Source organism: Diceros bicornis, chromosome 12 (assembly GCF_020826845.1).
Source record: "Diceros bicornis minor isolate mBicDic1 chromosome 12, mDicBic1.mat.cur, whole genome shotgun sequence".
NCBI lineage: Eukaryota > Metazoa > Chordata > Mammalia > Perissodactyla > Rhinocerotidae > Diceros > Diceros bicornis.
Window position 1 is genome coordinate 18,228,676 of NC_080751.1, and position 14,650 is coordinate 18,243,325.

The 14,650-nt window shown below is 42.0% G+C and overlaps 2 protein-coding genes across 2 annotated transcripts; both read left to right on the plus strand.

Moving 5' to 3' along the window:
• The first annotated feature begins 174 nt into the window (after nt 1-174).
• On the plus strand, nt 175-4,727 carry FAM136A (family with sequence similarity 136 member A). The gene is made up of 3 exons (XM_058551007.1): nt 175-307; nt 1,234-1,374; nt 3,208-4,727. The coding sequence occupies exons 1-3, from the start codon at nt 221-223 to the stop codon at nt 3,394-3,396; spliced, it is 417 nt and encodes a 138-aa protein (XP_058406990.1). The 5' UTR covers nt 175-220; the 3' UTR covers nt 3,397-4,727.
• Nucleotides 4,728-5,938: 1,211 nt separating this feature from the next.
• On the plus strand, nt 5,939-14,368 carry SNRPG (small nuclear ribonucleoprotein polypeptide G). Its single transcript, XM_058551008.1, has 4 exons — nt 5,939-6,059; nt 8,748-8,770; nt 9,716-9,840; nt 14,194-14,368. Exons 1-4 carry the CDS (start codon nt 6,028-6,030, stop codon nt 14,242-14,244), a joined length of 231 nt encoding a protein of 76 aa, XP_058406991.1. The 5' UTR covers nt 5,939-6,027; the 3' UTR covers nt 14,245-14,368.
• Nucleotides 14,369-14,650: the final 282 nt, after the last annotated feature.

Consider the following 14,650-nt stretch of genomic DNA (forward strand, 5'->3'; position numbering starts at 1 on the left):
GCGCACTGCGGCCGCGTGGGGCGGGGCGGGAGCCGGAGCGCGTGGGAGGCCGGAGGGAGCGCGGCCGCCCGGCCTGCAGTTGCTCCTCTCGGACGCCAGGCGGCGGCGTGGGTCCGGGGAGGGCGGGCCGCGGTGACCCGGGAAGCGGCGGCGAGGGGGCGGGCCGGTGCTCCGGAGTCCATGTGGGCGCCGGCGCGGCGGGTTGCGGTGCGGGGTCGCCATGGCGGAGCTGCAGCAGCTCCGGGTGCAGGAGGCGGTGGACTCCATGGTGAAGAGTCTGGAGAGAGAGAACATCCGGAAGATGCAGGTAGTGGGGCGGGAGCCGATGCAGGGGGATCCCCGGCGGCCCGGGACTCCCGGCCCCTTCCCGCAGCAGCCGCGCGGTGACGCTCGCCGCTGTCCCCTTCCTCGCAGACCCGGGTCAATGCGTCCCTGGGGTCGCCGCGGCGTCCTCGGAAGCACGCCTCGCCCTCAGACAGAACTTCTGGAGCTTGGGCTGAGCAAATGAAATGTGTGCGCCCTCGCCACGCGCAAGGCCGTTTTCCACCCAGGCCAGCCCGGGGGAGGGGGTGTCCCCGGACCAGGGTTAGAAAGCCCCTGCTGTGAGGCGTTCGGCCTCCCCCACCTTCCCCTCTTGCTCGGCCCCTTCTGCAGGTGAGCAGCCCGAGGCCCAGAAAGAGCACGGCCAAGGTGAAAGACCAGAAAGAGAAAGTGCTCGGCCTCCCGCTGGCCAGGTCATGCCCGGTTCTGTTGCACCGAAATCCGCTCCACACAGCGCTGTTTATATGCTGCTCTGCTTTGATCCCCTAAATGTTTTGTTGGACCTGCCTCCCTAACCGGATTGCGGGTTTCCCTTGTAGTGCCCTTTGAGTCGATTAATGAGTCAGTTGTCCCCTGGTGGAATGTAGATTACTAGGTTGCTGACCTCTAAACCCTGTGGTTCTCAGAATTTGGCACCTAGTTTTCAGAACTTGGCTTCTTCTGACCCACTGCCACCTTCCCCATCCAGCCAGCCTTTGATGCAACAAGTGCCAATGAGCTAGCAGCAAGAAGGCCATGAAACACTCTGCTAGGCACCAAGGATAATTTTCCCATTCATGGTTTTAAGGTCCTGGTGTCTATTCTAAGGAGAGGTGCATATATGGACGCTCCTCCTAGACTCTCTTGCCCTCCATGGTCATCTTTGTCCCCAGAGGCTTTCCTACCCAACCTCTCTCTGCCCTCCCTCTCCAGGGCCTCATGTTCCGGTGCAGCGCCAGCTGTTGTGAGGACAGCCAGGCATCCATGCAGCAGGTGCACCAGTGCATTGAGCGCTGCCATGCGCCTCTGGCTCAAGCCCAGGCCCTGGTGACCAGCGAGTTGGAGAAGTTCCAGGTGAGGAATATCCCAAACAGAGGACTCTAGTCCTTGATGTTGCTCTTTTGCAGGAGATGAAAAGCATTTGTTCAAACTCTTGGTTTTAGTGTCTTGGTTCTTTTAACATTTGTGACAGTCCTATGGCCAACCAGTCTTCATAGAGTTTGAAATTTTGGAAAAAGTCCCAGAGGTTGAGTGCTGTATTTCCCATAGAAACAAGGATGTTCATGACCAAGAGCTTATGCTTTTTTCCCCCATAGACAGCACATATAATATGTATACTGTATAGTGTAAAGCTTTCTAAAACATATTAATTCATTCTTACAACAGCAGAATCTCCAGGAAAGTGGAATAGGATCATCTTTAAAAGGTGCATATTAGAGCAAGATCCTACCATCATTTTGTGGACTTACACACCCACCCAAGACTGCCCCTACTTGCTGCACTTGCTAAATCCAAGTGACACTTGCAGCTCCCGTGTCACTAGAGAGCAGTCATTTATATGAAGCCTTATCATTGACTCACTGATGCCTACCTCGCAAGCCCCTCTAAGGTCACTGAGAGCCCCCTGTATCCCTCTCTGGAGCAACAGGTAGCCACAACTTCGTTTTACTCCCTTCCTCTGAATATACTTTTCTGGAACTTGGGGGAAGCAGGGCCCACTTCTGAACCAGTTTTTCATAGCCTGGGATTCTGTTCACATGGAAACATTATATCTAATGTGATACATTTTTATATCCTGCTATATAAAATTCTTCAAAATTACTGACACTATAAAGGAATAACTTCTCCAAGATCATGGAACTCCAAAGAGTTTCTTTGTGTTTATTTTGACACCTAATTTTATAGATAGGGTCTTCGAAAAATTGATTCATGAATTGCTGTATCACTTTCTCCTTCCATTCCCTTTTCAGTCCTCTCCAACCAGACTTACTCTTGCACTATGCCAGAACTGCTCTTTCCACTCGCCTCTGTGGGGCTAAACCCAGTGGTCATTTCTCACTCCTCATCTTCCTCAACCTGTCTGCATCATTGACACAGTGGATCACTTTCCCCCTCCTTGAAACACTTTACTCAGTTGGCCACCAGGACGTCTCACTCTCTGGTTTCCACCTCTCTCCCTGGCCACGCTTTCGTGGCCTCCTTTGCTGGCTTTTCCCCTCTCTAGCCTCTGAGCGTTGGAGTGCCTAGGGCTGTCCTGGGACCTTTTCCCTTTTCTGTCTAGTTCTCTGGTCTCACAACTGTAAATACCATCTATATGCTGACAACTCCTACATTCCATATCTCTAGACCAACTTCACTCCTGGTCTCCAGATTCATAAATCCAACTGTTTCCTCACCATCTCCACTTATTTGTGTGTGTATCTCCCCTCACTGGAATGTAAGTTCTACGAGGGCAGGAACTTTACCTGTTTTACTCATTGCTGTATTCCCCAGTGTTAGAAGAGTACCTGGCACATAGTAGATGCTCAATAAATATTTGTTGAATTGAGTTTTTCTGTGGCAAGGACAGACATTAAAGAATTAAGATGTTTGTAAGTCTTTCTGTAATTGATTAACAGTAGCCTCTAGTTACTTCTTACTTTCTGGAAGCCCGGAAGAGGCTTCTTTACAATTAATTCTCTTATTCACCTGCTTTCAAGTAATGCTTTGTCTAGGCCTTCCGGGTACCACCCTCTGTTTCAGTCAGGATAATCTTAGTTAATTGCCCTTGAGTGTCCCTTTAATTGATCAAGATAATATATGTCCAGCCAAAATATGTAGCAAAGGGCCTGGCGCATGATAAGTTAAGTACTCAGTAAATGGAGGCCAACCTCTCAGCCTTCTCTACCCTCTTCCTTCTTGCCACAGGACCGCCTGGCCCGGTGCAGTATGCATTGCAGTGACAAAGCCAAAGATTCAATGGATGCTGGAAGTAAAGAGCTTCAGGTGAAGCAGCAGCTGGAGAGTTGTGTGACCAAGTGTGTGGATGACCACATGCACCTCATCCCTACCATGACTAAGAAAATGAAGGAGTCTCTCTCATCCATTGGGAAGTAGAAGTCTTTGCCCTTGGCCATCGAGGCTGAGGACAGGAATCTATTTAAAAAGAAGAGTGGGAATTTTGGTCTTTTAAGGGAAGTTTATGAATGAAGAAATTGTGGATGGCAGCAAATTTAAGGCATATGTCACTTGCCTCTGGACATTGGTTTCTTTACGTTTCAATCCTAGAAAGTGAAAGGGAAAAAACTGGTGCTAAAATATGGGTCAGAGATAGCACAGGAGAGTTTCTGAGAGCCTAAATTGCATGTGGCAAGTGCTTATCCTGGCACTAGGGATCTCCCCTGTACCAAACCAGCACCCTCAAGGTACCAGATTCTTCTCAGTACACGGGTACCAGCAGGCTGGCAGGTTCCTCTCAGCTGCCTATGATCTGGTAGAGTGGGAAGAGAGGTGTTTTCTTTTTGTTGCCAACCTTCTGTTTACCAGAAGGATCACCACACCATTTTCCATAAGCTGTAAAACAAAATCCATGAGGTCACTAATTTAGAAGGGGAAAAAAGGTTTCTGGGTCTTTGTTTTGCTTGGTTTTGTTTTATATACAAGGGCATGAAGTTGATTTAAGAAGTGGAGTTGGGAGAGGTAGTTTGGATAAGAACTTTGAAAAGTTTCTTCCAGATATCCGTTTCTGGCCATCAAGATATGGATCTGCATTTCTTAAAATTCTCATGCATTACATCCTTCAGCCTGGGGACCCTGTGAAAACATGAGAGGCGATGTCATCCTCGGTATGGGAAGCAGACCTTCCCTCTCACTGGCTGCCGTGATGGGCCTGGAGGCTATCTACAGCAGAGTGACAGGACAATCTTGCAGGGACACTCTCCCTTGAAGGGAAAGGGGGTTTTGATTGTGCTATATACCAGTATCTAGGAATGAACAGTGAAAGAGGAACTGCTGGCTGCTTAATTAAGAGGGTTATGAAGTACTGAATTTGGAAAAACCTGATTTTCCTAGAACAGAATGGAATGAAAGCCTAAACCCAGTATTGCTTACTTAGCCCCCTGAAATACCAGAGCCCTATTGAGACAGTCCTTTTGGCAACAAGGTCAAAGGAGAAAAAGTAAGCAACTCAGGGGCGAGCTGTGACTCCTTTAGAGCAAAAGAGAGGTAGCCCCCCATTACCAAATACCGCTTCTGCCTGGGGCCTTTGCGACATGCAGCATCCCTGTCCCGGCTCTGGTACCTTATCATTTGATAAGGACCTTATTGTCTTTCTACCACCTCATCACTTGAAATGATAATATAGCCTGTCTGTATGCCGAATCAAGGCTGTGATATATTTTCCTAGTGGCTGGGTTTTAAAAAATAAATAAGGTTTAATTTTTCCTCCACTATTGTGTTTCTTTCCTTATATCTGGGCAACGAATATATATCTTTCTCGGGTTGTATATTCATTTTCTCATGCTTCTCTCTGTAATGTATGAAATAAGCTTCTTAGGTTCAGAAGAGTGAAAATTAGTTGTGTGTTGTGGTTCAGATGCAGGACTGGTTCATTGTAAATTGGCAAAACTTTGAGGGTAGGCTAGGGCACTATGAGTTGAAGTCCACAGTATAAAAAGATAGAAACTGTCTATGAGGTTAAAAAAAGAAATTAAATATCCATGTCAGCTCTCCAGCTTCAAATCAACACTAACAGCAAGAGGTGGAAAAGATATACAGTTATGACCCCTCTAGAGAAAATGCAATGTCTAACATATTGAGTACCAAGAGAGTACAAAATATATGATAAGTTTAACTAAGTCTTTACTATCATTAATATTTAAATAGAGTCATTCCTGAACATTAGGAATGAATTGAATTTTGGAGAACCATCCCCTACTTAAAATCACCAAGGCTTTTCTGTTTTGGCCTAAATCTTCTACAATCTCTGTTGCATTTAATGCATAAGTGTGGATTCTCCTATTTTGGGTAACTTAACTGGGAACAAGTCAGAGACCACTTTTTACACTTACGCTCTTGACTTGAAAATCTACCTCATATTAGAGATCATTTGTGTGCTGCACTTCACGTTTTATAGATACGGGCAAGGTACATTAAGTGCAGTTCTCGAGGCAGTGTTACCAGAATTGTAGGACCGTCAGTCGGGAATACACTTCCGGGCTCTAGATTCAAATTCCTGGAAACTGAGGCCTTGTCACCCTACTCTTCTGGTGCAGAGGTCACTAATTGAGATGTTACTGGAACCCTATGCTTAACATGACAATATGCTGGGGGAATACGTGCCAAAGAAATACTAGGAGCCCAATCCTCCAAAGTTTATTTTCATTTAGTATGTATGAAGAACATAAATGATGCGATCCACAAAGGTAAAGGATCGACCACGGTCGTTCACACGCTAGAGACGGGACGGTTATCTCAATTTTACACAAGAGGAAACGGAATTAAAGAAGTCGTCTTGAAGCCCCACCCCTCCATCCTGGCCAATCGCTGGTGACGCAACCGGAAGCTCGAGACTGGTCAACACGCTCAGGCTTCCCCTGAGTAGCGCGAGGTGAAATGTGAACGCTGCGGACAATCGATTGGCTTACGGGGTGAGTGACGTCAGACGCAAAGCGCCGGGCCTACCGCGGGAGCGTGAGGGACACCACGAATTCGGTTCCGAGGCGTGTTTGAACTCACTGCATCGACGCCATGAGCAAAGCTCATCCTCCCGAGTTGAAAAAGTAAGTATGTGTGAGGGCCGCGCCCGAGTGGCAGCTTCTTTGCGTGCCTCGAGTTCCTTAGCTCCCCCTCCATTTCCCGTCAGCCCGCCTGGCGTGTATTCCGGTCCGAGGCCGCCGAGATCCGGCCGGAGTCCCGCGCCCGCTTCGGGGGCTGAAGCCCGCGCAGACGCCGCGTTTCGGCTTGGTCGGCATGGTTACCAAAGGCAGCGAAGGCGCCCGGTTCAGCGGGCTTGCCTCGCAGGCCCTGCTCCCGGCCCACGTTTCTCCTACCCTCTCGCTCGTTAGTTGAAGATCTCGAATGCCCGCCTTTGTTGAACGTCTCGAATAGCATCCTGTTCTAGATAAAGTGGCTGGAGAGTGAACTAAGGAAGTGGGTGGAATGGAAGTGTTTGATAGTATATGTGGAATCAAAAGCCACCTTAATCTTAGAGTGTGTTTGCAGCTGTTTCTTTGAGCTTTAACTTAGACATTCCTGTTTCTTGCTTTCTTGTACTTGAAACTTGAATGTATGTGATATTTTGCTCTGTGAACAGACTTGTGTGAGAACCTTCGTTTTTCTAATCAGAGAGGGCTAGAGTTTTCTTGTATCCCCTGCACCCACTAAAATCAACTGAAAGTAGGATATTTGTACTTTTGATAGGGCCCAATTAAAAGTTTTAACCTCCTCGAACGCTCTTAACTGGACTTAACATGTTCTATGTCTCCTAAGTACTTCTCTATCTTGCTTATACCATGTAATGCTGGAATTCTGCGTGTAGTAGTTGGATAGCGCAAAGAATGCAAAGGTGATCCAGGAGTCAGTTGGTAAGGCAGCCATCTGGTCTGCCTTGTGTGTGGTTTATTTATTACTAGCTCCATAAAGAAGTCTGAGTTAAGGAAAAGTTCATATTTAATAATTTTGCATTTAAATGCACATTTATATCAAAGCCATCTTTTGTGCAAAAAAGCCATGTATATTTTAGTTGGATCTGTTAAAGACTTCATTATTAAGTCATAAGCCTAACATTAAGAAAAATAGAAATTATTGTCATGGAAATGCTTATCTAAAAGTTATTTTATTGGTGAGCTGGTAAAATCTTGTTAAGTGTCCTCTGGATTCATCGGGAGCTGGTGAAATGGTAATTATTTTTTTAACAAAAGGACCATTTTCTAATTGTAGTCTTAAATTTCCTTTTTGATTCTTAACAGATATTATTTGAGAATTTCAGAGGATGAAACTAGTTTTATACTTTTCTCATCTCTAGATTTCATGAATTATGAAATCCTGTCAGATCTGTCTCCAAAATGATTTTCATATTTTTTCTAAATTAATTATTTCACAAATACCATCTTCTTTTACGCTTTTATCCCCTCCTCCTGGTTTAGCATAACTCTGTGGTTCTTAACTGTGGAGTAGGGAGTCTGGTTCTACTAGCATCTATTGGGTAGAGGCCAGGGGTGCTGCTAAACACCCTACAATGCACTGGACATCCCTCAACAGTGAAGAATTATCTGGCCCCAGATGTCAGTATGCCAAGATTGAGATACCCTGGCCTAACGGAATGCTCCCACCCACCTCTTAAATTGCTGCCACAGTAGTCTTGCTAATGACTGATTGTGCTTTAATAATTTGTCGCTGTCTGTATAATAAAATCCCGACTTCTTAACCCAGCATTCAAGCTCCTCCATCTGAAATTCAAGCACCAAATATTACACACACTAATATTTGAGTGCCCTGTTCTCTAGTCAAACTGAACCATTGTGTTTGCTCAAACTTTCTCAATCGACTTTGGACAATTTACGTAACCTTTCTGAGCCTCAGTTCCCCTCCTCTAAGGGGAACTTATAAGGGGAGGTAATAATAGTACGTAATTTACAAAGTTGTCATAAAGATGAAGCTTGTTGGTTATATTTGCTATATTTTGTATAATCTATTAAAATAGATGATTTTGTATATCACACTATGTATTTTTATTTGTAAATGTATCTTCTCACACGTTCTGTCAGGCCCCATGTCTTATTTTTGAATTCTCCCATGATATACATTAAAAATTAATGCAATTTCATATTTTCTAGCCTATAGAAGAGGTAAAATTCTTAATATTCTCATACTACCCTGCAGAGATGAGATTTTCTTGTTTAAAGCTTCAAAGTATGCTTTAATTTTGCTAAAATATATGTTGAAGACTATCCTAAACACATAAGATTGATGCTTAATATTAAATAAAACAACACTACTTACTGTCTCAAATATAAAATAAAATACCTATTGAATTGGATATGGTTTGATTACCTTTGGTTTTCTTCACAACTTTGGTTTTGGAAATAACCAAAATATAACCGAATCTTTGTTTTTCTGTTATGGCTGTCAAATCCAGTCATTGAAAATTAGGTCAGTATTGAACAAGAATGCGTAATTCACATCAGTATAAAGACTCGATTTAATGTACATTAATATATTCCAAATCCATTCCACTTTATTATCTTGCCCCTTCCCGAATTATGTTGCTGTCTATAAGTACTAACTGAGGTGGTCCATCACTCCCTTATCCTTTACAGCAGTACGACGTTTTTACTATTTTAAATTTCATTATTCCTATTGTGCAAATTTTAGCAAATTAATAATATTGACTATACCTACTTTTGTACTTATTTATACTTAAATTTTTTTAATTGGTTGTATAATCTTTACATCTTTTGCTTTTTCAGATTTATGGACAAGAAGTTATCATGTAAGTTGGGGTTTTTTGTTTTTTTATTGTTCAGTTGCTTTTTATGTGTGTCTTGGCAGTATATAACATTTGGAGCAACTTTATAAAAATTCAAAGCACACAGAACCTCTAACTCATATCCATTAATTAAGCAAATTTATCAAAATCCTAACTACAATTTTATTTACCTAGTTTCTTATGTTTAATAAATTTCACAGTACTTCAGACTTTTTAGTATTTCATTTAAGCCCTCCCTCGCTTTGACAAAATCAACGGGATTTTCCTATTTTATGATATTCGAAAATGTATCAACCTCTTCTCCTTTAAGCAAAGGACTTAGTTAGACAGGGACTGAAAATCTGACCCATACAGTACTTGAAGTGTATAGGGGTTAAGATTGTGGCTTTTTTTTTTTTTTTTTTTTTTTTTGGTGAGGAAGATCAGCCCTGAGCTAACATCCATGCCAATCCTCCTCTTTTTGCTGAGGAAGACTGGCCCTGGGCTAACATCTGTGCCCATCTTCCTCCACTTTATATGGGACGCCGCCACAGCGTGGCCTGACAAGCGGTGCGTTGGTGTTTGCTCAGGATCCAAACCCGGGCCACCAGCAGCGGAGCACGTGCACTTAATGGCTATGCCACGGGGCCGGCCCAAGATTGTGACTTTAGAGGCAAGCAGCCTTTAATTTGAATCCCAGCTTTACCACACAGTAGCTGTATAACCTTGAACCAGTTACTTAAAAGCTCTATACTTCGATTCCCTCGTAAAAAGTTGGATAAATTCTACTTCATAGGATTCTTGTAAGTTTAAATATGAAAGTAAATATAAAATGTTTAGCCCAGTGCTTGGCATATAGTAAGGATGGTGGATTATACACCTAAATGCCTGGGTTTTATCCCCCCTAATTTTTAATTAATTATTGATAGCTAATGGTCAGTTTCATTAAGATTTTTTCTGTTTTTCTAGTGAAATTAAATGGTGGCAGGCATGTCCAAGGAATATTGCGGGGATTTGATCCCTTTATGAATCTTGTGATAGATGAATGTGTGGAGATGGCAACTAGTGGGCAACAGAACAACATTGGAATGGTGGTAAGTAAAGATATAAGATTTCTCTTAGAGATTTCATTTTTCTTTCGAAATAAGTGTTAACTTCCCTTCTGTCAAACTCTTGGATTAAATTGGAGTTAGACAAATTACGGGCAAGATTAGACTTTCCATCTCCCTTTTAGTTTAACATATGGTAGTCATTTAAGTTTGATAATAGCCCAGTTACCTGTAGGTTAGATCTGAATCTTATATGGAACTCTCTGAGGTCCTTGGGCTTGAGATAGCTGTTGGAAATCATTTTGGAGCTTTATTCTATAATAGAGGCCCATAGTTAGTCCTTCATTAGAGCAATGGTTCTCAATCTTAGTTGTATCTTAGAATCAGATTAGTCTGGGATATTCCCCAGATGATTCTAATGTAAGGCAAAGATTAAACCACTGATCTGGAACATTTACAATCACCTGAGGAGTTTTACTAAAAAAAAAAACTGTGCTTAGATTCCACCCAAAAGCAATTGAAACTATATGTAATGGTGCCATCTTTTTTTGGTTATAAGACCTTGGATAATTTTAATATGTCATGAAGATTAAGAGCTACTTATCAAACTTTAATGTACTTAAGAATTCCCAGAAGATGTTGTTAAAACACGGATCCTAATTCAGTAGGTGTGGGGTGGAACCTGAGATTTTGCATTTTTAACAAGTGCACATTTGATAGAGATCTACCAGTCCACAGATCACACTTTTTTATTTTAATTGTGTATATAATTAACCTAGATTTTCTGATTTATCACACCCAGATTTAAAAGTAGTCAAGGTAAAAGTTGGAAGGGATGATCACAATGGCAGCCATCCACATGGAAGAAAAGAGAAAAAACAAAAAACAAATACTCAGTTCTTAATTAAAGGAGCAAACATTTCTGTATTCATTAGGCCATAGGGGTATGACTAGTAAAGAAGAGTTTTTGGTGTTTGTCAACAAGACCCAGACTTTGAATCCCTCTCTTTGCCCAGCACAGGACACTATACACAGTAAGTGGTAAGTCTAAGTTTCTTGGAAACGGTGAATCAAAAAGGACAACTTAGCTTTAGCAAATCTTTGAACATAAAGACCTCTAAGAGCAGGTAAAGTTTTCCTAGTTGTTAGCCTTGATTTCTTACCTCACAAATTTTTTTTTTTTAAGTTTGAGCAGTAGAGGGGTGTAAATTTTTTTTAATCACTCCAAGGTTTGTGTTACTGCTTATTTCAAATGTATTTCTATTACTGCATTTTGAAAAGCAAATCAGTAGTCAGGGTTTGAAAAACAGCTTAGAGTCTCTAGATATGCGACCATCCCCCCTCTCCAGGTTTCACATAAATCGACCTTCTTCCTCTCAGGTACGTGCTTCTTGAGCTTCTGTTGAAAGTGAGTAAAACTCTGGGTAAATAATTAGCAGCCACTTTCTTATAAAAACAGTTTTTTAATACCCCAAAATTTCCCTCTAGCCCTTCCTTTTACAGATTAGGAAACCCTCATTATAATAGAGAGTAGATTAGGTTTTTATTTCATATCTCAACAGACTTGCTAAAAAAGGATTCAAGAAGGACTTAACATCTAAAAGTCAGTTCTAATTTGGGAAGATAACTTTTTAGAGAATTGTGTGACACTTGGAGTTTTATCAGAGAAGGAATTGAGCCTAGATCAAGGATCTTTCTCGAAATTTGCCCCCTGAATTTTGATGGGCTTAATTTTCTTGACACAGAAATTGGTTAAAAGCAGCACCATCCCAAGTCACTCAGATAATGAGCACCTACTTACTGTGTTTAGGCAGTCTGCTGTTCTGCCTCTGGTGCTTGTTGTGTGACCAAAAATGTTTGTATTAGTAGGCAGCAATTCTTACAGCCAAGTTAACACTTTGAAAATGAAATAATGATAATATATCAGTGGTCTTTAATAAAGAGACATTCTAAAGAAAATGCAAGAAGGGCTTTTCTGAGGTTAAAAAAGAGAAACAGGTTACAGTTTTGTTTCTTCACAAGTAATTTGGTAAAGGAGACAGTTACATTGGCTTCGTTTTTCCTTTGTCCAAGTCACTGACCCCCTGAGGCCATTGAAGTTACTTAATACCATTATATTAAGAATAGTTTTAAGAGTGTGTGTGTTCTGAGGGGAAATTTGTTTGGGGATCTATCAGCTGGATAGTTATGTAATGATGTCTTGACTAGCCTCTTCTGAAGATCCCGAGTTGTCAGTGGCCTCACCTCTGTCTTCCTTAAGATTCCATTCCTCACCAGGGTTCCCCTAAGAATGTAATAAAAATTCTATATTTTATGATGCTGAGAGCTCAGTTCTTACTAGGTCTGTGCTTCTATAGCTCCATTTTAGGTTTGTATTCTTTATTAGACACCTGCTCCCTTTGAGAGGCTGAAAGCCTGAGCAGCACTTTACAAAAACTAGTAAAGCACAAAACGGAGCAATGTAGAATTCTGGACCTGACAGTTCCAGTTTGATTTGGAGAATTGGGCCTCAAAGACCATGGGAAAAGAGGAAGAGCACTACAAGGCAAAGGTGTTCACCAGCTAGCGTTACTTCCTGTGTATATGTGAAAAGACGAAGTGTGTAATACCATTTTAGAAAATGTTGATGGAAAAGGCACAGTTTTATTTTGTTTTTTAATGATTCCCAAAAAAGCCCTCAGATCTGAAAATCTTAATTATCTGAAATAACTTCTCTCCACCACTCTCCACGTCTAGGGAAAGTGTCAGAAATGGACAAATTTAGGAGGGAGCTAGGAAAGAAGGCTAGTTGTTTTTCACGCTTTAATCAGTGCAATGTGATGTTCTTCCTCTGTTGCAAGTAAGCCAGGAATTTAAAACTCGGAGAACTAAGTAAGCATGTTGTTGAGCTTTCTTCATTTCTATTCCTAACTTATAAGAAGAGTAAGAGTCTGTAGGCCCTTTCAGTCCCCATTGTCATTTTCAGGGCATCGTTCTTTATTAGGGCATCGTTCTCTTTTAATGCTGCTCTTTAATTATTTGCCACCTTCTCTCCATATTCATTGCTGTTAGTTCTGCCTGGCTCCAGGACACTTTCCCATCTGTCACGTTCCTTTCCAGTCTGAGCTGCAGTAATTACATGCGAGTTCATTTGTTTATTTAACAGGTACTTATTGAGCCTTTTCTGTGCCTGCCACTACTTTAGGCACTGGAGTATTGCACCAGAGTCCCTGCCCTCTAGAAATACCATTTGAGTGAGGAAGACAATAAATAACAGTGTATGTAATAAATAAATAAAGGGAGTAGAAGGAGGGGAGAAAACAAGTTATAGCTATTCTTACTCCAGCTGCCTACAAGCATAGCTCCACTTTGAATCTTAACCAGAATGCCTCCATCTCTAATAAATTGTTACATTTCCTCTTATCCTCCTCCTGTCCTTTCATCTCTCCAGCTCTACTTGACCTGATCTGTGATTGCCTTATGATCTGCAGTCCACCAGGGGCTCGTTTTCAGTCCTGTTGCCTTCCAGTTTGACTTGTTTTTCTGCCACACTTGAACTCAGTTACCAGCCATTTCACCTATGCTCTCATAAGTATCCTTGCTTCTCTTCATTTATGGAATGGCTACTACGTCAAGCACTGTGCTCCTAGGTAGGGCCTTTTCTTTACAACTTCTCTTCCTGCCTCTAAGCTCTCTCCCATTCTCTTATATATGCTGTTGCCAGAACAGTGATGATTCCGCCAACTGTGAAACTTTCACTAGCTTATTGTTGGTTTCATGAAAATGTCCTCCCAACACTTTTAAGATTGGTGTTTGGGGCCTTCTAAGATTGGATGCAGACTATCTTTGTTTCCCACTTCCCTTCATAACCTTTTACTGCATTCAAATTAGATTGTTTTTTTACCCCCTTATACTTTTTCATCTCAGTTACGTCTAGAATTGCCTGTCAAAATCCTACCCAATTTTCAAGACCCAGCTAAAATGCCATCTTCACAAGCATACTTTTCGCAACTTCCATCCTAGTTTGTTCCCTAAATAATCTTACACCCCTGAACTAATGTACATATTCTACTGTCCCTATTTTTCCCATTAATTTATGGATCCCTTAGGGGCTGAGATGGGCACGTTATTTGAGTCCTACAGTTTAGAAGGTGGAATGAGTCATTGGAGATTTGGCATCTCAAAAGGGTCCTTGTTAGCCTTTGATCTAGAAGATGCGCATCTCACTTCTCAAGGGCTTAGTGGCTTCATGTCATGATTAAAAGACATGAGTTATTTGGTGTCCTTATGGCTTGAAAAAAGCCTCACAAACTGATATTTAATACTGGAAAACCATTAATGTTTTGGTGAAAATTCTTTAATCATTGATAGGTCTGTTAAATGAATTCTTCTTTTCAAATTTACTTTTCTCTTCCTCAGGTAATACGAGGAAATAGTATCATCATGTTAGAAGCCTTGGAACGAGTATGAACGATCGCTGTGTTCTCCAGAGGAATCAGCTGCTTCCACATGTCCCCACTCCACAGCACCTGTTTTGCTACAATACAGAATCGGGTTGTGTACATTTTCATATTAAACTTTTTTGTTAAATAAACTTTTGTAATAGTCAGAAATGTTTCTAAGATGTTCTGAGCATAGAAAATAGAATATTAGCTCTTCTTTTTTTTTTGTGAGGAAGATCAGCTCTGAGCTAACATCCATGCTAATCCTCCTTTTTGCTGAGGAAGACCGGCTCTGAGCTAACATCTATTGCCAGTCCTCCTCTTCTTTTTCCCCAGAGCCCCAGTAGATAGTTGTCTGTCATAGTTGCACATCCTTCTAGTTGCTGTATGTGGGACGCGGCCTCAGCGTGGCTGGAGAAGCGGTGCATCGGCGT